The 26,901-nt window shown below is 39.5% G+C and overlaps 1 protein-coding gene across 2 annotated transcripts in view; it reads right to left on the bottom strand.

Moving 5' to 3' along the window:
* Positions 1-6,553: 6,553 nt before the first annotated feature.
* sorcs3b (sortilin related VPS10 domain containing receptor 3b) overlaps positions 6,554-26,901 on the bottom strand; it is a 91,180-nt gene continuing 70,832 nt past the window's right edge. Inside the window, exons 14-27 of one of the 2 annotated variants that reach the window (XM_076978817.1) lie at positions 26,567-26,674; positions 25,082-25,199; positions 23,504-23,637; positions 21,004-21,117; positions 20,398-20,569; positions 19,818-20,004; positions 19,531-19,664; positions 16,937-17,060; positions 15,924-16,036; positions 15,287-15,418; positions 14,206-14,305; positions 8,709-8,829; positions 8,193-8,476; positions 6,554-7,432 (exon numbers count right to left, since the gene is read on the bottom strand). In XM_076978817.1, the coding sequence (XP_076834932.1) occupies positions 7,368-7,432; positions 8,193-8,476; positions 8,709-8,829; positions 14,206-14,305; positions 15,287-15,418; positions 15,924-16,036; positions 16,937-17,060; positions 19,531-19,664; positions 19,818-20,004; positions 20,398-20,569; positions 21,004-21,117; positions 23,504-23,637; positions 25,082-25,199; positions 26,567-26,674 (1,906 nt within the window). In that variant the 3' untranslated portion in view covers positions 6,554-7,367. The remainder of the gene's footprint in view (positions 7,433-8,192; positions 8,477-8,708; positions 8,830-14,205; positions 14,306-15,286; positions 15,419-15,923; positions 16,037-16,936; positions 17,061-19,530; positions 19,665-19,817; positions 20,005-20,397; positions 20,570-21,003; positions 21,118-23,503; positions 23,638-25,081; positions 25,200-26,566; positions 26,675-26,901) is intronic. The other variant, XM_076978818.1, reaches the window with a different exon arrangement.

Below are 26,901 nucleotides of genomic sequence, written 5' to 3'. Positions count from 1 at the left end.
ATATCTATTTGCATACATTTAGCAGGCACAAGGGGATGCTCTTAGCACACACGTAGCTTCACTGATGGGAAGGCCATTCATATGTAACCACACCAGCTTGATCTCATGAATTCATGTATGTTTGTACTCACACATTACATATATGTAAAGTAACAGGCATGAAGCATACTCCAGGGCACTTTGCAAATGCATGGATGTTTGACACGGCTGTGACAACAACTGATTTTACTGATGTCAGTACTGTTCGGTTCACTTGTGTATTAGGTGTATTCCAAAAGGAGACACATGAGGTTTTGTGCTTTTCAGACTCATCAGAGTTATCAAAAAAGACATGATGTATAAGACATGATGTATAAGACATGATGTATAAGATGTAAAAGTGGTTCTTTACACACATTACATTGTGTTTGATTTAATATCATACCATAAATTTATTAATTTAGTAGCCTATAGTGATTGTTGTTCCATGCACAAATCTATTAATCAATCACTGAATAAATAAATAAATAAATTACCAATCAATCAGTACAAATAAATGCACAAATCAAAATGTCCTAATAGTTCTCAATAGTTGACTAACTTTTAATCAAATGCTTCCATCAGCATATTTGACAACACAAATAATTAATACATGTATAAATATAATCTATACTTAATAATCAAATATTTGTGATTTATTTGCTTGCTTGATTGATTCTCTTGCTCCTCTCTCTGTTATTGATTGTTCCACAGAGGCACGGGAGCCTCTCCCAGCTGCCATCGTACTAAAACAGACGTTAAATATCAGCATACTGCATCAGGCCTGTTGCCTTTTCTCAGATTCTGGTGGATCCATGATGTTCTTCACAGAACTGCCGCAGGAGTCACTGTGTTTGTAACCCCAGCCAAAGAACGTGAGACCAATTGTACAGGATCATGAACACCTCAGTGGCGCAAACACTGTTGACACATGATGTTCCAACCATGCAGCTAGAGGCATTTTATGAAGAAAAGCTGTTTCCTGAATGTAGCAAAGAAGTCAAAGGCCTTACATATCCACCTCAGTGACGAGATCTAAACATGACTGCAGGTCTGTGGAAACATATGTAGCATGCTTTTTGAAAGATTGTTCAGTATCCCACTAATAGCCCACTCCACATAGCAGGACTGGAAATTCTGCAAGCAAGATGTGGCCTTTATTCCTCAAGTTTAATGTTTTTTGTAATTTTTCCATTCCTCTGCATATATATGTAATTGAACTTTTTTTTTTAGAATGAACATATTTCAGTTATTAAAAGCATGTAGTTATGTATCTTTATAACTACACAAATAACACAAATCCATACAACCTGTATATGAACTCAAAAATATCTTCATTTCAGCTCTCTGGTCACGAAGTCTGGATCCAAACCTCCTACTGCTTAATGATTTGTTTTGACAGTTTGGTGACAATGCCTCACATTTTTTTTCTCTCAAAGGTCATGAATAATGATTAGGCAGAAAAAAGAAACAAAATGCTTGTTTTTTCATCAAATTCAGGAAATATGTGCCAGATATTATCACATAGGCATGTAAAACGGCTGAGAGGCATGTATCAGTAAACGTGTCTTCACTGACAAACTAAAAACATGAAATACATTTAGAGCAGTGTTATAATCAGTCATAAGGTATTAAATAGCCCTCCTGCTTTTATCAATATCTTTCTGTGGCAGAGAGTGCAGGATGACCTTTGAAAATGCTAAGCATCTTTCAGCCACTGCAGAGACAGGACCGACAGGAGAGCCTGAAACCACAACAGATGAAACAATCAGCAAGCCACAAACTCAGACAGAGGCACTAAACCCTGTGTCACTGCTTCCTCCTCTGTGTCTGTCAGCACCACTCTGCTTTGGCCTGCTGATCCTCAGCAAACGTCACACATCACACACCTAGCCTGCGTTAGTCTGCCTTCACTAGTTATACGTTCACTGCTGACAGCATGTGGGGTCTTGCCAGGTCTGTTGTGTTGTGTTTTCTTTACGTGTTCTGTGTTCTTAGAATTTTGGACAGTTTTGACCTAGTCTGGATCAACACAACAACCACACACACACACACACACACACACACACACACACACACACACACAAATATTAACACAGTTCTAGATCATCAAGACCAGCCTCAAAAAATTCTACATAGCTAGCTGGGCAAAACACAATTTGTTTAGCACAGAAAGTTCCAGAAAGCTATGATGCTGTCAGCAAAAGGTTATTTTTTTAATTAAAGAGATTGACACATTCATAATCACTGACACGCTAGTATGCCTAATTATACCTTCCTACATAAAATAAATCTTTTGGATACATTACAAGGATTCAGTGAATCACTATGGAGGGGCTAGCGAAGGGAACCATTTACTGGATGGACCGACCTGCCTGCATGAAGCAGGCCCATGAGGCTGAATGGCTCGCGGCGCACCAGCTGGTGAATATGCTGGACCAGCTCATCAGCAGAGACACCACTGGCATGGCTTGCACCACCGGTTGGCCCTGACTTCCTGCAGACCTGTCCGCTCTAGTGGACAGTTACGAGGCAGACCTGCCTCAGGCAGCACCGACTCCTCCGGTGTCGGAGGAGGAAGCCTGGGGTGGGGACTCTTCCAAGTCTGACCACCTGCAATCTCAGGGGAGTGGTCCACCCATGGAGGTCAAGGAGGGGCAGCCAGGTTCCTCTGCCCGATGACAATTCAGACGTTGTGGGAAGAAGAATCAACCCAAGCCTGTCAAGGAAACAGAAACCTAGCTTCTCACGTTCACTGCCCTCTTGGCCCGCGCCTCCAGATGCCCAAAAGATGGAGGCTTCCCTGGAAGTTCTTGCAAGGGGGAGCTGGGGAACCAGGATGCCCACCTGACCACCCCTGGTGCAAGCTGGTTGGAGCAGGAGTTTGTTTATCTGGCTCTTTCTCTGTTATTCTAGGTTAGCCCAGCAAACAGGAGGGGGCAGTGCTCACATCCGAACGCTCAATTCAGAGGTCTACAGGTCACAGGGCCTGTTCCAAGGGGTGCTCATCCTACACGCTGTTCACCAGAGGGCACTATCCCTGTGGGCACTGCCATGCCCTGCCTTCCCCCGGCGTGCTGTGTCCTGTCTCCAGCAGAGTGCCACCTCCACTGCAGCCCGCTGTTCTGAGGGCATTACTCCTGCTGTGCCCTGTCCTCTGGAGGGTAGCACCTCTGACACTCCTGCTCACAGGTGGTGCCACCTCTGCTGTGCCCCGTGCTCTGTGCCAAGCCCAGAGTCCTGTCCAGCTGACCATGTGGTATCCAGTTGCCACACTGGGTACAATTTCTGCTCTCCACCCTGCCACACTTCCTCCTTTTCGTTCTATTGTCTCATCTGTTGCTCTGGGTTCTGCTGTAAGGCGCTGGGTCCACTCAACAGCCGCACGCAGGTTGGGAGCCCCGTGTTAATGGGTTTTCTTTACATGTGGTGGTGTAGCTCCCAGTGGCAGAAATTGGGGACAGAACATTGTAGAGAATAAAATATGTTTCCAGTCTCTAGGTGATTTTGTTTGTCGACATGAGCATGAAAAACATAAGCACAATGGACAATGGTTCACAATGCACCCAACAGAGCAGTGTTTCCCAACCCCGTCCTTGAGACCCACCAGCTGGTTCTATGTTCTGCTCTAACTTAATTGTTGGGAATGTGGACAGAGCAAAGTTGTGGGACTGTCAAGTGGTCCATGAGGAATTGGTTGAGGAACACTGCTATAGAGCATATAAGCAATACAGGCATTAACATTTGAAGGGCTCCCCAACTCTCTCTCTCCCTCCCTATCACTCTCTCTCTCTCTCTCATCCCCTCTCTCTCCCTTGCTCTCTGTCTCTCTGTTTTATAACACAAGCCCTCCCATTGGATTATACCCTTCATAATCACAAGTATACAAAAAGAACCATTAAAACATATTCAACATTGTTTTACACACACACACACACACACACACACACACACACACACACACACATACACACACACACACACACACACACACACACACACACACATCCTCTAGATAACCCAAGCTTGAAGAAAAATGACCACCTAGAAGAGCAAGAGGGTTTTTTTTAATGTATTTTAATTATTCAAATAACTATACATATAAGTATATATCAGGTAATAACAGGTAAGTATATATGAATGTCTCGGGGGTTTGATCTTGTTGTGACGGGTTAGCTCTCTAACACCAGTCATGTCAACGATGCGCCTTGTGTTTACATTCCACTTCCATGGCGTTGTCACTCCCCCTAGTTATTTCCCTATCATTCTGTCTGTCAGCCTCCCCTGTGTTTTGCTGCCTGCCCAATCCCCATGTGTATATACACCTCTCTGTTCCTCCGTTAATTGTCAGTTATTATGTCCGTGTTCATTTTTAGTGACTCTGCACAACACCCAAGAGTCACTTGTGTTGTCATTAATAAAACCCTTTAACTCATACTTGCATCGTGTTGAATGGTTGTGCCACTTTGTAAAACACTTTGCGTCTTTGGACATAAAATGGGAAGTTCTGTGTAATAATAACAATTACACTAGTAGTAATAATAATAATAATAATTGTTGTTGTTGTTATATCATGCTTTCACCCCTTCAGCAATGCCATGTAGCCTTGTTTGTGTTTGTTAGTGGTTTGTTTTGGTGTGGCAAAGCCCAGGTGAGTGTGTGTAATTCACCATTCAGTCCCTGGGCTTCATGAGGAAGCACTTTCTGGTACAGGAGCACCACCACCACACTGGACACCAGGGAGTTCACGGCCAGGCCACCATCTCTGTGTCCCGCTCCCATGAGAGACCTGTCTCAGGGCCCTGCTCTACTGTTGCATTAGTGTCTGGACCGCCTAGCCTCCTCGCTGCCAACTACAGGAACACGCCATTAGAAGCACCTATCTTAGAGGTCCTGCTGTTATTACAGATACTAATAGCATGTAGCTATTCATAATGAAACATTAACTCCTAAGATTTTCTAACCTTACTTTCCTTGTTCGGTATGGCAACAAAGTGGCCTTTCCAATTAATCTCAGTGGTCAATTCAATTAACTATCAGTAATAACAAAATCAGGGACCACTAATTGGATCAGAAGACTTCTGAGATACATTTTTAACCCTGTATGCACATCTGTACATCTGTACATTTCTTATATGCTCAAGACTGGAGACAGAATCTTTAACACACATTAAATAACTACCAGAATTACAATTTGTACAATTACAATTTGGTTTAATTTGATTAAATTCAACATCTGCACACTCATTCTACTCAATGGTTTTAAACAAATACTCGAATGTCTTCCTAAAGCTTGAGTAGTTTATATATATATATATATATATATATATATATATATATATATATATATATATATATATATATATATATATATATATATATGCACATACACCCACACACACATATGCAATATGGCTATTCACATGTTACACATGTAATATGTCTAAAATATTTCCATTGTTTTGTCACAACAACTATGCATTTTAATTTTAATGGCTTGCTTGAAATTATGTTAAGCTGTTAAGCTAAACATTTTATGTTATGCTAAAATGGTATGTGAGATTACACCAAAATGCAGAATGTGACTGCTAGATTTGATTATTTCCTTTGCTAGAAACATCAAACTCAAACCTATGAAGTCAGAATGTGGGTTAGCTGGAAAAAGAAATACACATTTAAACTTATATGAATGAAATAAACCTGAACATTGACATGTCTTGTAGTGGAACACGTATATTTTGTAACTCATACATAAACATGTATCATTCCCAGTGCTTCTGCTACAGTCATCCAACAGAAGATTTTCCCAAAGTACCTCCCAAAGGTTGAACCAGGATGTCTTAGATGTCTACTCAGGAGCCTACTCACTGAAACACACATTTCTCAAACTTCCTTCAACTGTTCAACACAGTGGGCACAGATCTCTTGAAGCATGACTGTTTTCCAGAGTAATTATACCAAAATCCAAGAGTCAAAAATTAAAGTGAATGGTTTTATACAAACAAACACTCCAAACAAACAAACAAATAAAATGTATCAAAAGTAATGACTAAATTCCCAGTCAGACAATAAACTAGTGTAAATCATAATAAGCAATGAGACATGCACTGCAATAGCGACTGTATGCTAAGATAAAATCACATCAAGTTGACAGAACACCAATGGCAAGGATAAGTCAAAATGACATGCATGTTAGAACACAAACATACAGACATCTCTGTGATAAAACTAGTTCATTTCACAACTGTCAGCTGCTTATATAAAAAAAATGGAAAACCTTGAAAACACACATAACTAGATACAAATTTAGTCTTTATCAATTTAATACAGCAGAACAACATTTATTAGTCTTATCAAAGTCCTATTTGCAACATTAATCTCTAAAAATGAACTCATCACAAAGGGTTAATGCAATTCTTGCTATAGGCCTATCTGTCACTTATCATGCATGAAAATAATTTAAATAATCTTTACAAAATTAAATAACCTATATTATGGCCCTGTTTCATTATTGTTTTGAACATGTCAACTACCCCTTGCAATTTGACCTTGGGTGAATCCCTAAAGCTATCTTTATTTCCATCATTTGTATTAATTTAGGATTTTTTTTTTTAGCTCAAGTGAAGTTTGTTAAGTGGCCCTTTGAAAGGATGAAGGATTAAGTCAACATAAGTGTACTCTTCACCTATCCATAATGCTTTGCAATCTGAAGTGAAGAAAACAAGCAAACAACAGATCACGGGGTTTTATGACATCATCTACATGACAGGTACCATCATCTCAAGGCTGCAAATTTGTGAGACTACAAAACAATTACAGAGTTAAGGTTAGTGCTAGTATTTGTATTTCTTTTTCTTATGACTTCAGTTGTATCCAATATCCTTTCTCACTTATTGTAATTTATATCAATGTTTTGTGACAGTATTTTGACAGCTAATATGTTTGTTGTGTTACTCTGCTGTTAACCTGTGTGGATGGCAGTTTAAAGGGCCCGGTTCCTCTGAGCTGTGGGGAAAGTCGGAGAGAACACTGTACACAGTATTGAAACAGGGCCCTCCTATTCATCAAAAATAAATACACTAGGTTTGTCATTTTTGTCACATGGTAGTCAACAAAGCAACTTTTTAAGTTTTATATAATCCATAACAATGACTCACCACTCTTAATTCAGTGTCACCTTTCTATTACACATTATCATTTTATATATTTTAAATTAGTTATTTACATTTTAAATAAACATGGTTGCACTGACAGAAGATTAACATTCAGAGAAACATATAAAAGGCAAAGGTGAAGCAACTGAATCATAACACAACTTAATGTCTCTTATTGTGTGTAGAATTGATTTCTCAAACATTGGTGCAGTTTGGAATCTCCCTGGTCCTCAATCTTTCACCAAACCCAACACAACCTCCTACACAAAACACAAACACAATTTACAGTTGGACTCAAATACTTGTATTACACCATATTCCAAAACATTTTGTATGTTAGCATCTGATAGCCTTAAACCTGCCTGTTTGTCACTAAAATCACATCAGCAGGTAAGATATCAGTGTCATGCAGCCAGTTCATTACAAATCTTGCTTTGATGATTACGAGTTACAAGCTGCAGTTACGAGTGCCGTGTGCCCACTAGTCTGTGTGCTGCTTTTTGTCAATACAGATTTATTTCATCAGTGTATCCAGGCCTCTAGTGATGAGAACTCAACCATGTCTGAAATATGTGATGTGAACTGCATTCTCATACAATTACACGTATTAAATGTGTCATGTCATCTATGTTTTGTTGGTACATTTAGAAAGTAGTTGTTATGTTAAGAAAGTGGTCATTACATTAATAGTTATTACATATAATTGCAGCAATTTTAAAGCTTGAAACTGGAAACTATGGAAACTATTTTACATTTGTCAGAATCTAAACAGGTCACCTCAGGTGTTTATTTTTACAACATACTCAAGGAGAATAAAAAGCTTTAAGTAATTCCTAATTTGGGATTTTTAGAATTCTTGAAGGACACGACATTCTCGCAAGACAGGACAATATAAATCGTGAGATTTTATATTCAGATGATGAACACTGGTCAGAGTAACAAAACTTGTGTTACTCTATTAACACTATATAAATATATTTTTAGTAAAAAAAAACCCTCCATCACTGTGTATTGATTTACCTCCATTAAGGGTCTCCCCTTCCTTCTGCACTATTTCTCGAGGCAGGGCCGGTGCTCTGGGCGTGGCCAGCTCTTGGGGAGGAGCCAGCTGACTATGGCTGCTTTGTGTGACAGAGCATGATGGGAGCTGAGGGCGACTGCTGATGCGTGTTGTGAATGGGATGTATGTGTTGTGTGGTCTATATGGAGCATGTGTGCTTGTGTCTCCTTGTCCAACCGCATTGATCATATCTGGATCCTTCTCATGGGTGTCTTCTGTCTGCACCTGCATCCATGGGATCTTACTGATCACATGATCCCCCACCCCACCAAAACAAACAACCAAACAAACAAAAAAACACACACACACACACACAGATACAGAGAATGAGAAGATATCCAGACTCTTAGCTACCACATTTTCTTTAAAAAAATAGGTCAAATGAAATGTGATTTTGATAACTATATACATATATATATGACTAGGAGTTGTTAAGTATTTTGTATTTGTATTTAGAGTTGTGAGGCATGGTTCACCGTTTGAACTTGTAAATGAAGAACACAGCCAAACCCACAAGGGCCAGTGAGAGGAGCATCAGCATTGCAGAACCACTGTGAAGAGAGCTGGAGTCCACCAGAGGAGCTGCAGACACAGGGACTAACATCACAACACACCAGGCTTGCACACAAGACTGCTCTACACAGGACTGCACTACACAGGACTGCACTACACAAGACTGCACTACACAGGACTGCTCTACACAGGACTGAACTACACAGGACTGCTCTATACAGGACTGCTCTATACAGCACTGCACTACACAGGACTGCTCTATACAGGACTGCTCTATACAGCACTGCACTACACAGGACTGCACTACACAGGACTGCTCTGCACAGGACTGCTCTAAACAGGACTGCTCTACACAGGACTGCTCTAAACACACATCACTTTCCAGCCTTGTCCTGCTATTCTAACTTGCTCTTGTGATACATGACTGATACATTTTTCTGAGCACCATAGCCACAGAAATATGTGAAGTGGTACCTATGTGTGAGGACACCTGTTTTACCAGAACAAAATAAATACTTAAAATGCTCCCTGTACTTCATTTGATGGTTTAGAAATTAAATCCGACTGAAATGGAAAATGATGAAAAACGTAAGCTACTTGCTAACATCTTCACTTGACAGTGTTAATGTGGCACTGCAGGGTACCAGGTTGCTACTTCAGTGAACACATTTTCAGTCCACCCTTTCAAAGATTGGATTTAAGCAAAGATGATGGTGAGGCCTTAATGGCAATGGTAGTCCCAGTGATTCAGTGCTGATGCCTTTTCTCTAACAGCTAATTGAATTACCAGCAGATTATATGTAAAGATATTATATTTTTATGTGTGAAAACATTCTACTCTCCTATTCTACTATGTAATATGGCCAGAACAGATGCAGGAATGTTGATTCATACATGCAAGCATTCAGATTTAATAAGGCTCCATCAAAAGTCTCGCAACAATGGCAGAATCTACTTTAAGTGTGACGTTGGCATCGGAGAGACGGACGAGACACGAGTCCGATGGTTTACGCACAGTCGCTTTCTTTAATGTAACAGATATTGCGCAATCAGCGCACGATAAACATGAACACAGCACACAACGTGCAGACTTAGACAACGACGAGCACAGGACACATTAAATAGACCAACCACATTAGCCCCACGTGATTACGAGACAAGTCACAGGTGAGACTCATTAATCACACGACATAACCCTATACACGGATATCCACAGACGCAGACGATGCACGTGGACAACGTATACACACGCCCAAAAGGGAGGGGCCGGGGTCCTCAACGTGACACTAAGCTCCTTTTACAGACTGAATATAAAGTCTTTGGAACCTATGCCAAAAAATGTAACTAACCATCTTGTTGTTATTTATTTATTTATTTATTTATTTTTTACCAGTGTTTGAGCTATTTGAAGTGGTGGAAGATAAAATTAACAGCGTCTCTGATCAAACACACACACACATACACACACACACACACAAAGTACATGGGTCTACCCTTCAGGTTTGAAAGTACTGACTCATGATGTCTGTGACCTTTCAGCAGAATTCAGGCGGTAATCTGAACCTTTTCCTGTTCAGAGCAATGAAGATGAATAGATCTGCCTGAAAAGGGTAAAGCTTTTTTTCTGGCAAAGCAAACAAGTCATTTTATCATCAACTATCTACTACAGCATATAAACAGCATGCATGCTACCCTACCTGTAGTTAGTGGAAATTACAGAATACCTTCAACTCTAAATTTCTTATTTTATAGCGAGTAAATCTTGTTGCAGCATTGGGTAATGTGAGTTGTACCGCATCTCTGTGTTTTACATTATAGCATTGTTAAGTGTTAAGTTAATATTCAATGAGAGTGTGTTGAATAAAATACTTCATCTACCAATTATAGATATATTAAATATGATCTCTGTGTTATAAAATTTTGGAAAATTGTACTGCAGTCTAGTAAAGGGGTCAGCAAACACTCAATGCAAATCTCATGTTCCCTTGTGGCTGCAGAATTAGAAATTAGACCGTGATGACTTGCACACTCATTCACAGCAATGACCACAAAGACAAAGACCAAGCTAGCTAATGAAATTGCAAGAAGAGAAAGGTTCAAGATGAACATCAAGACTGTAGGAATTTGCATTTACAAGAACTCAAACTGGTTGTTTATATCTGCAACAACAAACTGTCCAACAACAAAAAGTCAAATGTTGAGAGACATTTGATGAGAAATGATTCTACTTTTGCTGAAGCGTATCCTGCCAGAGATATGATAGCTCAGCAGATAAAATTGGCATTTTTACAGTTTATTAATGTCAATTTTGTGGCATCTCATGAGATCATTAAACATGGGAAGACATTCACTGATGTAAAGGAGTGTTTGATGAAAGTATAGATCAGTTCTATGCTGATTTTGAAAATAAAAACTAAATCCTGAAAGACAAAATCCAAGATGTGCCATTATGAGCAAAAACAGAGTCAGAGGCAGGAAAGCATGTCAAGGCAGGAAAGTGAAGATCTAAATTCACCTTCTTTGTACACGATGTGTGATGAGTCACAGCGATGTGTGATGAGTCACAACGATGTGTGATGAGTCACGGCGATGACAAAGCACAGGTCACTGTTCTGTACTGGTGCGTCAACACAAAAGTCCCTCAAGAAACTTTTTTAACTGTTGGTGCTCCAAACTTGTGGCAAAAATATCAGCACTAACAATCTGATCAACATATGGTTCATTGAATATGAGAGGGGCACAGGAAGGTTTTGTGAAACTGTTGAAGTAACTAAATCACAGGATAATGTCTTTCCACTATATGGTTCATCAAGAGGCATTTTATATTTTATATTTCCAGCTGTCATCAATCACATATTCATACAAAATATGCAAAATAATGGCAATAGGATTGAACCGTGATTTTTCTGATGATGATTTTATCATGCACAACAAGGTGGTTGAGATGGTTGTCCAGAGGACAGGTGATGAACCATTTTGCAGCATTTGAAGACTTTTCTGTGTAACAACGGCCATGCCTGTCCAGAACACGATGACCCTGTCTGGTTGGAGAGGTTTCATTCTTGGTTGATATGATTTCACACTTAAATGGCCCAAACACTCAACTTCAGGACAAGGGGAACACATTCATTTTTGAAAGAGGGTCTGATGTTTGAATGCAAATTTTCATTGCTTTCAGGGGACATGGACTGTGGTTTGCTCCGTCATTTTCATTCTCACTCAAGCAAGTCAAAGAACAGACGACTGCTACAATTCATATAAAGTACATGAAAGAAGCTATTTTAATGATGAAAGAATTCAGACAAGAACATACTGTTTTTCATCTTGAGACCACTTGAAGCTGACATGATCACCCCCAGCTTTGAGTCCATTCCAGGAGTTAATTGGACAGACACAAGAAAAGGACATGTGTCTCGAGAGCCTTGAACGTTTGGAGAAACAATGAGCTGCACTAATGGAAACAAATGCAGGGGTTTCCAAAGGAGGGCCACCTTGTGTTTGTTGTGTGGAGATCTTTACCTGAGAGTTCCTATAACCTGAAGACGTATGCTTTTGGACTACTGTCCATTTTTGGGCCAACTTACCTTTGCATGTAATTATTTTCAAATGTGACTCTAATGAAGTGCAAACTCTGAAACCATGTCAACAATGAACATGTACAAGTTAGGAATATTGACAATGTACAAGTTAGGAATATTGACAATGTACAAGTTAGGAATATTGACAATATCAGGAAGCTTTCCAGAGAGATATGTATACAAAGATCAAAGTGAGCAGGTAAGCTGTGTGTCGTACTTCCAATACAGTTCTCTCCATGTTTTTCTTAGATGCATTGCCTCTGATATGGGTAGTATGTATCAAGATAGCTGACTACAAACAGCAGTTAGTGTTTATTAGGATTGATTACCAATGTTTACAGTTGAACAAAAATCATATTACCTTTATATTACTTTTCCTGTTTGAGCAGTATTCTATTATGTACAGTGCTTCAGTGCTCTGTAATGTCCAGAGCAGCAGTGCAGTAACACATTTCAGTAATGCATGGTTTAGTGGTATTCTGCAATTGTCATTATTACTGTGCATTATATTTGTATGAGTGTTATGTTTCTTAATAGCACATTGTAAGCACATTTACTCAGCCTGGTTTATCAGTATGTTACAATCTTCCTAACTTGCGACTTTAATTATTCAAAAATGTTATTCATGTTTTATAACATAAATGTATATTTATGTTATTTCCTTTGATAAAATGATAGATTAAAGGCTTTTAATACAAGCATTTATGAAACTTACAAGTGCTTATTCCTGACATAAGAGGTCTTTGTTCAATATTTCGTCTGCTGTAGGTCATGCATGAGCAATGTCACAGTGATTCAGCTCCATCAGAAACTCTAAATTCAACCACACAGCAGTACATGGATTTTCTTGTTGTAAACAATAAACTAAGGTGTTTCATTTATTTTCTCCCTTAGACTACACCTCTCCCAAAAAATTACCAACCTAAAGCACTCAACAAAAATAGTATATTGTTTGCATATTATTTCAGTTCTAGTATATTGGACACAGTGATCGTAATTACATGCACGTTGTGTTGTGAATACTGAATGCTTCCTTCTTGTTCTACTGAGCACAAAGCTCTTGTTGGATATTGATGGTAAACAACCATGTGGATGAATTTACTGATAGTGATTGAAACAAAAGCATCTGCATAAGCTGATCGTTGTCACACACCAAGCCTGAACTGCTCAGCCTCTTCACTGCTTCTGCCTTGCCCTCCCATAAATCACAAACCATACAATCCCACTGATCACCAGCCTTTCTCCTACAAATCACCCACCATGCCATGCTACTAATCACCAGCTATTCCTTGCAAACACTCTTATTCGCCAACCTGGGTTCTGCGCCTGCTTGTATTGTCTTTGATTGTTTGGTAGTTTGATTCTGTTACTCATTCTCTCTTTCACACTCTTCCAAGTTCTGAATACCCTGATTGCCGACTGATTGAATCCAGCCAGTTCAACTGATTCTGTTGTTCATCTGTCACTGAATGAAAGTCTGTTATTGCAACCAGACCCTTAATTGAAGTTACACAGAACAATTTACCATTATATTTGCAATTAAGTGTTTCTTTACATGTTTTTCTTTCAGGGATACTTTTGTATATAGATATGAAAGGTTTCAGCATTCACATTTGTGTTGTTTTTAGTCACAATGAGCTTTCTGCATTTTATTTGATTTATTTCTTGCAAAATGGTCACATCTTATTTTTTTTGCAATGCCTTTTACTCGGTTGGCTCACCCAGGTGCTCAGAAAAAAAGTGCTATATCTAGTCTGAACCTCCATATGTATCAAGAGTTTATACCAATGGTTGTGTCATGGCTATTGGAGCAGGCCTTGACTTTCTCAGTGTTCAGTAGGTATGAAGTCTTATTCAGTGTTCAGTAGAGCTAAAATCTTACCCAGTGTGAGCTGAGTGACAGACACAGTGATCCGAGTGTCAGGCTTCAGATCAAAGTAGATCAGGTTCTGATTCAAAGCATTAATAAACACCTCAGACATCTGAAATATGACAGCAATGGTAATGAACATGAGAAGCTAATTGTTCAATAGTCAAAATGTTTAATAAAGAAGAAAACTATCGAAAAATGACTAGAAAGCAATTTTAAATGCTGTGAAGAAATAGTGTGAGACAGGCTTAACTAGATAAATAGTTTGTTACAAGCGTAAATGTACAACTGAAGTCTGAATAAGTTGAAAAGGTTAATGCTGCTTCACAATAATCAAAGCCATAGCTCTTCCAAAATATGCAAGGCAGTGTAGGATTTTCCTGACAGTTTCCAGATGGTATATGTTCCTGTGTTTCAACATATAAATAAAATAATCAAAAATCCTATTGCCCTCAGGAGCTGAAAACCTATGTAGAAGGCTTTATTAGCCAAGTATGTTTCCACATTAATTTATCTTTGGTTACACAGTAGCTTATGAGTGACCTGTTAAACTCCTACATGTGTTGTATAGAGTATGTAAATTTGTGAACTATATAGAGAATGTTAATGTGTGGACTGTATAGAGAATGTTCATGGGTGGATTGTATAATGTTCATCTGTGGACTGTATAGAGATGTTTATGCAGTAATGTGCCTCAATCTTCTTCACAATTTTTTACTGAGCTACTGCTCATGTTTCTACACACAATCCATCTACTCTACATTATCTCCCCAAATATGTCAGTTTTCCTAAAATTTCCAAATAGCTGAATTAATTTTAATATTGAGTTTCATATTGTCATAGTATGATGTTAGATGTCAAATCCTGTTTGTGTATTGGAGGCAAGTTATTGATAATTTCTATATTTCAGTGTTCAAACAACATCTCATTCTTGCTCTGTCCTGCCAGACGTACAAACACACCATGCCTACTAAACATCTGTAAAGGAAAAAAATCTGTATGTAGCTAATGTCAGTTCATATTACTGTGTAATGAACATGTGTCTGTGTGTAACTGAGTGTGATTTAACATGTATGTGAGCGTGTGAAGATACCTTATCAAGCTTTTCCTCTGCGGCTGCTCTGAGTTGACTGTGGTTTGTCGCAGGGAAGATGAAGAGTTCAGCAACTGTAGGAGATCCAGGATACACAGAGACCAACAGCTGCTCCTCAGGAAATCCACACACCTACACGCACAGACACACATACCACTGTGGCCTCACACACATGCATACAGACCGGTGCATGCTGCACTGTAATGCTAAACATATAAAGTTATTAGACAGCGTTGTGCCATGTGAAGTCCCTAAGACTGCAATGTGTCCCAGTGTAACAAATCTTTAATCCTTTTCAGCTGAAAACGCAGTGTGGAAAGGGCCATTATATTTGTGCTTGACTGACTGCTCGTAATGGTGCTCTGCTGAGCAGCTCTCTCTGCCTGGATCACTTTAATTGACTGACTGGTTTTAGAGTGATGTGGCTCTCCGCGTTCACTCTGAAGAGAGGAGCTCCGTGCTGCTCTCGTACTGGGGGAAATCAGACAGGCTGCATGAGAGAACCTTAAGCCTGAGCCCAGCCAGTGAGCTGGCTGAGAGGCGTCAGACACAGAACCTGCCACATCATCACAGCCCTTGCCACTACAACACCGCAGCTGACACAAACCTGTGATGGACTGAAAACGGTATTGTGTACCTGAGAGAGCGTTGCCCTGACAACACGCCCCACGTCCTGTCTCCACTCAGCAACGGAGGGGTTGTGCTCTTCCAGGTTTGGAGAAAATGACAGCAACAAAGATCGAAAGAAATCTGAGAGGGAGAAACAGACTGGAATAGAGAGAACCGTATACTCCTCTAACATTCTTGAAGAAAAATCGGCAAGCGAATCACTCTTAAAGCTGACTCCATATTTCTCGTATTTTCACATTTTAATAAATGAAAGACCATGTTTAACACCAACTATTAGTGTTAAACAGCACAGCTTCAGTGTACGGTTCTGGAGAAATAAAGCATGTCATGCACATACACACACACACCCCTAACACACCTACACACACCTACATACCCATACACACCCACACACACCTACACATACCCACACACACCCATACACACCCCTAACACACCCACACACACCTACATACCCATACACACCCACACACACCTACACACACCCACACAAACCTACACACACACACCTACACACACCCAAATACACCTACACATACACCCATACACATCCCTAACACACCCACACACACCTACATACCCATACACACTGACACATACCTACACACACCTATACACACCCACACACATTTACACATACCCACATACATCCACACACACCTACACATACCCACATACACCCACACACACCTACACACAACCACACATCTACACATACCCACACACACCCACATATACCCACACACAGCCATACACACCCCTAACACACCCACACACACCTACACACCCCTAACACACCCACACACACCGACCCACACCCACCTACACACACCCACAAACAGCCACACATACCCCCACGCATACCCATACACACTCATACACACCTACACATATCCACACACACCCACAAACAGCCACACATACCCACACACACCCACACCCTCACACATACCCACACACACCCACACCCTCACACATACCCACACACACCCACACACACCCCCACACACACCCACACACCTTTCACAGTGATGGTCCTGGAGTCTTGCAGGACAGTGCTGCCGGCTGATACCTGTACCATCACCAGGGTCGTGCCCTCTTCTAGGAACGTGTGCGACAGACTTCCTCCCAGAGTGATCAGTGGCTAAAACACACACATCGCTCTGAATGCTCCTAATTGCTCAACAGCCACCTACTACATTACAAACACCTGCCTTGGACCTACTGTACCTATAGCCAGCAGGTGTGCTAATACTCCTGCCTATAGGATTTAATTTTATATGGTAATCTATACGCATAAAAGGCCATTTGTTGGAATAGTTTATCTGCCACCTTATTCACTACTGGTCAATGTATGACCACAGGAGCACTGCTGAGTGTAGCACTTTAAACAGTGCAGTAACACTGTAACACTAACAGGGGAACAGGGGAATCTGGGGTCAATCTGGCAACCTCAGATTTTTGAAAAATGAGGTGATTTGAAACAAATTACATACAAGAAAAAAAAACTGAATGAATACATAAATAAATAAATTAGACATCCTCCCCCCATAAACCTTAAATGTATTTTAAATGTATAGTGAAACTGAATTCATTTATCTGCCATCCTGAAAAAAACAATATGTAATTGTTTTTTTCAGATAGCCTATAAAACATACGGTATTGTGCACACAGTACTGTAATAGGTGGATAGGGCTGTTGATCACAATGGGTGAAGAGGAATTAAGATCAAATGACTGGCATTTAATTACTGTCACGACCTCCAGCCCTGGGAACTCCACTTCCCAGCATGCACCACCACGAATGCAGAGATCCGCCTGCATTGTATTAGTGTATTAGACACCTGTATCTCGTTAACTAGAGCTATATAAGACCTTGCCTGAGAATGCATAGTTGCAAAGTATTGCCGTCAGTCACTTGAACGCATACCAAGCCTTTTTCATAGTCTGTTTCCCTGGTTTGACCTGCACTTCTATTTACGTTCTCTTTCTCGGATTCGTCCTCTGGTACCTCTGACCTATCGGATTGATCATTGTGTTTGAACCTGGACTGCCTTCGACCTCTCTTTGGAATCCCCTTTTGCTTATTAAACTATTCTTCGAGTACAGTCTGCAAGCGTCTGTGTTTCGTTATGTTCCACGCGTCACAATTACAGATGACTTGGTCTTTGACTCTCACTTGCCCAAAGGTGCCACCCATACAAGTGTGCAGTGCTTTACTCCAAGGTGACTTGACCACACTAGGTCGTATAGTCAGCTAGTGCACAGTATAGTCAGCTAGTACGCAGTATAGTCAGCTATTGTGCAGTTAGTGTTTTGCTTTATTTTTGCTTTGTCTTGTGTTTTGTCAGCGTGACTGAAAAGACACAGGTGGCTGCAGGCGTCAGAGAAACAACATGCTAAAGTCATCCTTCCAAGTTAAACCTGCACCTAAGTAATATGTGATGTCTAAGCTCATTCCAACTTTAAACTTTGTGTAGTTCCTACACGTTTGTGTTTTTAATTTAATTCAATTGAAAATTGTAAAGCTTACAGTACTTTAGTTCTCAGGATTCATAAGCATTGTTTAAAACAGTCTGTGCTTAACTGTGTTTAGGTCACAGACAGACGACGAAGGCCTAACTGTCACAATCTTCAATATTATCACATATGTTAATCAAATAATGGGTCAAGCTATTTTATATAACTTTCACTGTAGCAGAAAGTCCAGTTTAGCTTAGAGTTTACAAACATATGCAAAATCTCCGTGAAACTGAAACAAGAAAGCTTATCAGTAGCTTGCAGAAATTACATTTGCAAGATTCTTGGGAATATTTAACAGTAGCGGACACTTAGGTAAGTGTCTTTGATTTGGTTGGGAGAAAAGCCCATTTCAATCCAGCAATATTAAATCAAAATGTGAGATAGTAGGTCATTTAAATAGGGTTAGAGTCAAGCTTGTTCCAGTATGTTAATTCAAGTGACCAATGGTCTAAAGCTATAAAAGTTAATAGACTGTAATGTGACCTAGAGCCCCTACAGTTTTTTCAGCCTTGTATCATAAATCATAAATCATAATAAAAATATCACTGGTACTCTGATATTACATTTCTCCTTGAGAATCAATGAAAGTTATGTTATTGTGTGTACATCGAAAGAAAACAGAGGGGGAAAATATCTTGAATGGATTTTGATGGAGCAAGTGTCAGCACATCACTGCTACATCATGCCACATCTAGCGGGAAAGGGATGACTCTCTCTGTCCTGTCTGAAATTCAGCACAAAAAAACTAACCAAAACCATACTGAACACCCTTGTAAGAGTAATTGTTGTCTTAATTAGAGTTATGTGTGGGCTAGTGATAGTTAGTTGTGGGGTTTTATGGTTATGAGTATTTAAGGATTAATATTTTATTATGTTTAGAGTTATATTAGAATTGAGGTTATGTTAGGGTTATATTAGGGTTTTACTGTATATGAGGGTATATTAGAGTTGAATTGGAGTTAAGTAATGTTAGGGTTGGGGTTATAGGGTTAGTGTCATATTAGAGTTTGTATTATGTTAGGATTAAGATTATGTTAGGGGTATGGGTTTATTAGGGTTATATTAGAGTTAGGATGCCAAAGGGATATGAACCTCAGTGCTGTTTCTGAACCACCAGTAGAAAGCAGCAGTTACAGGCTGACTGGGCAACACCACTGCGGTCAGGTTGGTCTGACGCCCCCTGATGGCCACCACTGGTGCTGAGAGAGAAATGCGTTCCACTGGAACTAATGGAGCAAACACAACAAACAAATTTAAACACAACATTTCCCACACTTAATAGAGAGTTGCAGTGCAAAAACTGTCACATGGTCATCACAACAAAGGCCACGTGCATGTGTGCTGTGTGTGAATAAGTGAGTGTGCTTGCATCTACTCACTGGTAATATGTAGATATAGAGAGTCAGTGTCAGAGCCCTGGCTGTTTTGAGCATGTGCGGTCACCCTGAATATTCCCGCAGTTTTGTATGTGTGCATGATGCCATCACCAAGGTGACTAAAGTTAGAGTACGACACTGATATTCCATCTCCAAAATCCAAATGCAGACTTGTAGACACAGAGTCACCCTGGGTGAGGGAGAGAAAGAGCACAGTGGTCAGCATCAGGATGACCTGCATATTCACTAGTCTAAAGTTAATGTTAGTCATGGCCACCTACTGAGCATTGTATGTGTGTGTGTGTGTGTGTGTGTGTGTGTGTTTGTTTTGTGCATCTGTGCACACCTGTGTGTGTATCACCTGTGTGTGTATGCATGGTTATACTGAAAAAATTCTCATCCATTGAAACTGCTGCTGTATATGCAGAAATTAGTGAATTATGGCAGTGCTAAGAGTATTGTTTGTACGCATGTGAATGTGTGTATATGCATATGCATTTGTGCATATGTGTGTAGATTCTGGAGGAATAACCACAGGGAGGCAAGGGTGTGTTTGACCTCTGAAGTGCATGTGTGTACTCACCTGCTGCAGTGTGACTCTGAAGGTGACATTGGCCCCGAGGTTAGCACGCAGCTGTTTGTTGCTGGTTTGAAGGCGGAGTCCGCTGGGAGGCGTGGTCACACACTGCTGCACTTTAGGACTCAGAGCTTCCATCAAGCCCTCTTTACAGTTATTAGAGTGCACTCTCCTATACCTGAACATTAACATTTACAAATACACACATACACACACACACACACACACACACACACACGCACACCCACACCCGCACACACACACACACATGCACACACATACACACACACACACACACACACACACACACACACACACACACACACACACACACACACACACACACACACACACACACATACACACACACACATATTGCAGGTGTTGCATTGCAAGCAGACATTGCTCTAGCCTTAATTCTGGCCTTAAACCTCATCCCAATCCTCACCACTCTATGAAATACATTTAGGCTGACACTCTTTAGATAACTGTGTGAGTGGGTATGAATATATGTGTTTTATGCAGTGCCATTCAGTTAGTTGTGTGTGTGTGTGTGTGTGTGTGTGTGTGTGTGTGTGTGTGTGTGTGAAGGTGTGAGTGTATGTGTTTTACCCAGTGCTATTCAGCAAGCTGTGTCCTTGGCCACAGGTGTGTACAGATGTGTGTGCATTGTGCCAGAATGCAGGTGCACACTTCCCACTCGCCTGCCTTTCAAAGCCATAATCACTGTACAGGAGAAGAACGGTTACAATGACAACATGGCGATTATCTCACTGAACCAATCTGATCAACTGAACTGAACTCAGCTCATTACCAGCAGGAGCTACACACACCAATTCCTGGGAGTGAATGAAAAAGAAGAATTTACGTTGAACAGTTTCAGTAACGCTTATATGAAGTTTCACCTTAGAGATGCATTAAAATGGTAGCTTAGTCACTATACAGACATGTACATCCACACACACACACACACACACACATTCTCACACACATGACCATACATAAATATTTCAGTGGTGTTTTAATCCTTAGCATGCACACCTGCTAGAGGAACTGACAGACTTCAGCAAAGCCAAACAAGAAAAATAAACAAGAACAAATTTAATTGCTATTTAGGATGCCATATGGTGCTCAGTATATAATAATCTTCAAATAGAATATATATATATATATATATATATATATATATATATATATATATATATATATATATATATATATATATATATATATATATATATATATATATTTAATAGAATTGTTCTGCTATTACATTGGATGTTATATAGTGAAGCTGAATTTTTCTGTCATGGTTGAGTTCCAGTGAAAATTTTCCCTGACTTACGTCACTACAAGCATATGAAAAACCTGATGAAGGTCAGACAACAAAACAAATGAAATGAGACCATTTTGCTGATGTGAAAAATCAGAAAATAAATAAATAAACAAGCTGGAGGTATAATGAATGACTTGGTAAAAAGACAAATTTGTATTGTCACGTCAGGACTGTAATGTGCTGCTAGCTGGCCTCCCTAAGCAAACTCTGCCAAGTCTACACAGGGTTCAGACTGCAGCAGCCAGAGTACTACTACAAAGTGGAGAGAAAAAAGTAGACTTACACGTGTTACCTGTGTCAGCCCCTCTGATCAGCAGACATGCATGGGGTTTATTATTATGCCACATGGCAAAGTAATAAATCTTACTAAATGTTTAACATCATGCTGTTATTCAATCCATTATGTGCTGTATATGAACTTGTTTTATCTAAAACTGTTCTAATTAAAAATGAAATCCTAATACATAACTCACCGTTACATAGTGACATCTCCCACCCTTACTCAGTGACATCACTGACCCCTACTCAGTAACATCACCCACCCCTACTCAGTGACATCACTTACACCTACTCGGTGACATCACACACCCCTACTCGGTGACAGTTGGATATATCTTTTCATGTGTTATATACCTTTAGAATATTAGAATATGACAATGGAAAATCTATTAGTAAACATGCAATATCTGATCACAGATAACTCTTTCAGCTAGACAATGATCCAAAGCATTAAATGAACAAAAATATATTTTGAGCTAAACTGTTTTTACCTTCTCTATAAGGTGCTTGTGTTTAACAACAATCATACTCTGTCTTTGTCATCTATTACTTTATTATAATTCAACATTGATCCTATTTCTGAACTAGAACAACCCACCCAAACTTCAGCTTTAATAATTAAAAGAGGAATCAACTGATCTCAGACTAGAGTTCTGACTTGTGGTTGTATTTGTAATGTTTTAACAATGTGTTGGTGCAGTGTCTCTCTCCTGAACTGAGCTCCACCAAGCTAATAGGATCACTGCCACATTTATCTTCCATTTATATACTCATTATTTATTAATTTAGACATTATTAACCATTTGACGTTATGATAATTTGTCATGCTTCGCACTGAGACAAGTAATTTGGTTAAGAGCAGATGGCACTCATCAGGGCTTGTGACACATGCTACACCACAGAACAGAGTGAAGTCTTAACGATCCCCAGTGCTTCTGTAGAGATGAGATAATACAGCGCCCCCTGTGGGGAGTCCAGATAGACTTATTTTGCTCCTGTTAATGCACTTTTATATTTGTTTCGTTTTTGTTCATTTAACACTTCACTTGGAGACTGATGATTGCTTTCTCCTTGTTTCCTGCCCAAGACTGATATAAAGACAAATATATTGCTGTTTAATTCCCATCATTCTAGAAAAACATTTTTGTTCCAAGGATTAGGGCGCATGGGTATTGCAGGTGGGGCGCAAGCGTTAACTAGGCCTAGCGTTAACTAGGGCTAGATTCGGCGCCCTTTAATGAATTTGTACCGGCCCCCCGATCAACAAATCACGTTGACCCCCCCCCCCCCGTCAACAAATGACGATCGCCACCCCCCCTCAACAAATCACGTTCGCCACAACCCCCCCCCCCCCCACCCGTCAACAAATTACATTCGCCACCCCCACCCTCCCCCCCGTCAACAAATCACAATCGCTAATCGCTAGTTTGCTGTAGAGATTTGCCTACAAATGTGTACATGTGTGTGTGAGTGTATGTGTGTGAGTGAGAGACTTACCATTCAAAGTCATAAAGTGTGCAGATGCAGCGGTCGGCAGAAATGATTTTGGGATACTCCTGCCCAAGTGCACACTGTTTGCCTGGTTTACGCTTCATATACACACGTCTCTCCCCCATTATACACACTTCACCCTGACACACACACACACACACACACACACACACACACACACACACACACACACACACACACACACACACAAACACATATACACACACACATACAAACAGACACACGCACATGCACACACATACATACAATGTTATCTATTTAATTAAAGGAATTGTTCAGTTTAAAGTCTACATCATTTTGGTGCAAATGTAATCAGGCAACCCAGACTTGATGATGTTTTCTTCTTTTGGTTTGCACTGGAATTACAAGGCAAATATAGTCAACAATAATAGACGTCAACTTAACTTGAAATCTTTTCTGGAAAACCATATGCCTCATTCTCAATATGTGCCTAAAACCAGAGCTGAGGTAAATAATCACATTTTTAAATGATCTAATATTATATATGGGAAAGTCTGTACTTTCCAATTTATAATTAAAATGTAGCAATAATATCATTCTCATTACTTCCAGCTTGCTAAAGTTTCTCCCTCAAACCTTGAAATACTGGGTGTTGCATTATACCAAATTAGATTTTGAGAAAAAAAAGAGATTGCTGCATGGATACATCATAAAGTTACAGCTTTCAGCTATGTGGTTAATTACAGTCGTCTCTTTCTATAGATAAGAGGAAGTCATAGTGTGTCCTCAACTACATTGCAAAGTTTGAATGGTATTAATTAACCGCAAGACAGTTAGAGGCAAGTACATGAAGACTTGAGTTTGCATTTATGAAACAGATTCCTCGTGAGACTTCCCTTACATTAGTCTCCAGTGTAAAACCTAAGCAGAAGATACAAGACAGCAGACGTGTCTTGGCTGAATGACTATGTTTGGGGAAACGGGGAAAATTAAGCAAATCAATTTTTTTTTTCACTAACACACTGTATTGGGATCCCTGAGATGTTGAGATGTTTTCCTGCTTGCCAATTTTCTTAATTGCATGAATATTATTTCACACAGGCACACAGATCTAAATTAATGAAGCTCAGGTGTCTTGCCTCTGTTATAGGTATAAAATGTTAAACACATTTTACTGAAGATGACTCTCATTTCAAACATTAAACATTATTTTTAAACATTTATTTGCCAAACACTTCACACAATACTCCAGTGTGTATATTTCTACATTAAAATAACTATCCAGACCTTCCAACCAATATTAATCTATACCGAACACAGCACAACATGATCAGTGCATTACCCAATATAAAAATAAACATTTATATAATAAAATAATTTTCAAATATTTATATTGTTTTTATTTTGTACTTCTAATTCATGGTATAATTCTAGTATAATAAAATATTAAAACATTTCTTGTACTAAAGTGAAAATTCTCACTTCAGTACAAGAAATGGATAAGCAGTTCTGCCTAATGAAGTTAAAGTTAGCAAAGAATATAGTTAGCAAAAGTAACATTAGCATTAACACATGAATAAATAAATAAAAAAGGTTTGCAACCTTGTAGTGCAAGGGCCATGTTTGGTGGTCTCCATCAGTGCATTTCCCATTGAACAAACCACTGTAATCGATCTTCACCAGCTGCCAGTCAGAGAGGTAACTGAAGTGCCCAAAGAACCTATAATGAGAGAAGGGCTACTGAGCGTTATAGTGGGTAACTGGGTATTACAACATTGAATTAAGTCTTTAGCAGTCTAGCAATGCCACATAATTTTGTTGGCGGCAATTTGTAGCTACACGTATTGGCTGACAGTCTCCTCAGTTAGTGCCTTTGTGGAACACATTGAAGTTACACAGGCCTAATAATTAGGAACAAATAAAAATACATATTATTTATATTTATAGATTATATTTATTTATAATAAATTATTTTCATTTTACTGGAAACAATGTCTTTATATAATTAAAAGTCATTGTTTCCAGTAATTAAATTTTCCATGATGTAATTTATTGACACGAGACAGTAGGCTACTCTGCATTCACTCACTACTGGAGTAGCTTAAAGTACTTTTTTACTTTTACTCAAGTAAATTTTTGGATGCATACTTTTACTTGAGTAAAATTTGGTCCAAGTAACTACTTTTATTTGAGTAAAATAGTTGAATACTCTGCCCACCTCTGCTAAAGAGACCAGAGACTTAAAGAGACCTGACACTGGACTCTTTAAAGAGACCTGAAACTGGACTCCTTAAAGTGAGCACAGAATTGAGAGGCAGCTGAACTGAATGCAAAATCCAGTCTGCATTCTGGTCTCCAGCACTGTTCAAAACAAAGTTATGCCCATGGTGTTTGGTGTGATATTAGCAGTGTCTGTGTGTGAATGTGGGGTGTATTAGATGTGCTTAGTGTGATGTGCTCAATGTGATGTGCTCAGTGTGTGTATGTGTGTGTGTGTGTATAAAATGATGGCAGTGGTGAAAGCCCAGCAAATCGAGCTTCAAGTACAGCTTAGCTTGAAACAGTATTCTTCAAGTCTCATGGAGGACAAGCAAAAATAATCCTGTCTGTTCTGCTCCCAGATGGTGGACTGAACTGGCTAATGTCTAAACAACAGAGCCTCTCTCTGCCTTTAAAGGCAGACTGAAGACTCATCTATTTGTGCAGAATTTAAATTACCACTAATCCTTACTGAAATATGCAACCTATATGGACAGCAACCTATTTATTTATTTTCTTTGAGAAGATGACAAAAAACTTTTGTAAATCACTCTGGTTAAGCACATCTGCTAAATGTAAATGTGTGTGTGTTTGTGTATGTGCATGTGGAGTGTAGTGTCTGTGTGTGAGTGTTGCATAGTGTATTGGATGTGATTTGTGCAACATATTTATGAATATAGTGAAGTGTGTGTATGTACGTGTAGTGTGTATGTACACACAATGTATGTACATGTAATGTGTGTGAATGTAGTGTGCCTTCTGTGTGTGTGTGTGTGTGTATATGGGGTATGTAGTTTGTTAGGTCAGATCGTCATGAATGAGTATTACGTGATGATGTAGTTTTGTGTGTCCTGTTCCATTAGAACTCCATCAACAAATAGAGGAGTAGAGGAAAAACTGATTCTGTTCCACTGCCTTCCTTCATCCATGCTGATCCTACAAGCACAGAACACACACACACACACACACACACACACACACACACACACACACACACACACACACACACACACACACACACACACACACAATCATCTTCATATACTTCCATCTCTACATATGGCCAACAATTCTTTTTTTTAGCATATTGATTGCAAAACATAAAAGAACTCTGTATACTCAATACAGCCTAATGGACATATGATGTTGGATGTATTGAATTT

Source organism: Brachyhypopomus gauderio, chromosome 17 (assembly GCF_052324685.1).
Source record: "Brachyhypopomus gauderio isolate BG-103 chromosome 17, BGAUD_0.2, whole genome shotgun sequence".
Lineage (NCBI taxonomy): Eukaryota > Metazoa > Chordata > Actinopteri > Gymnotiformes > Hypopomidae > Brachyhypopomus > Brachyhypopomus gauderio.
This window is presented reverse-complemented; position numbering and strand designations above follow the sequence as displayed.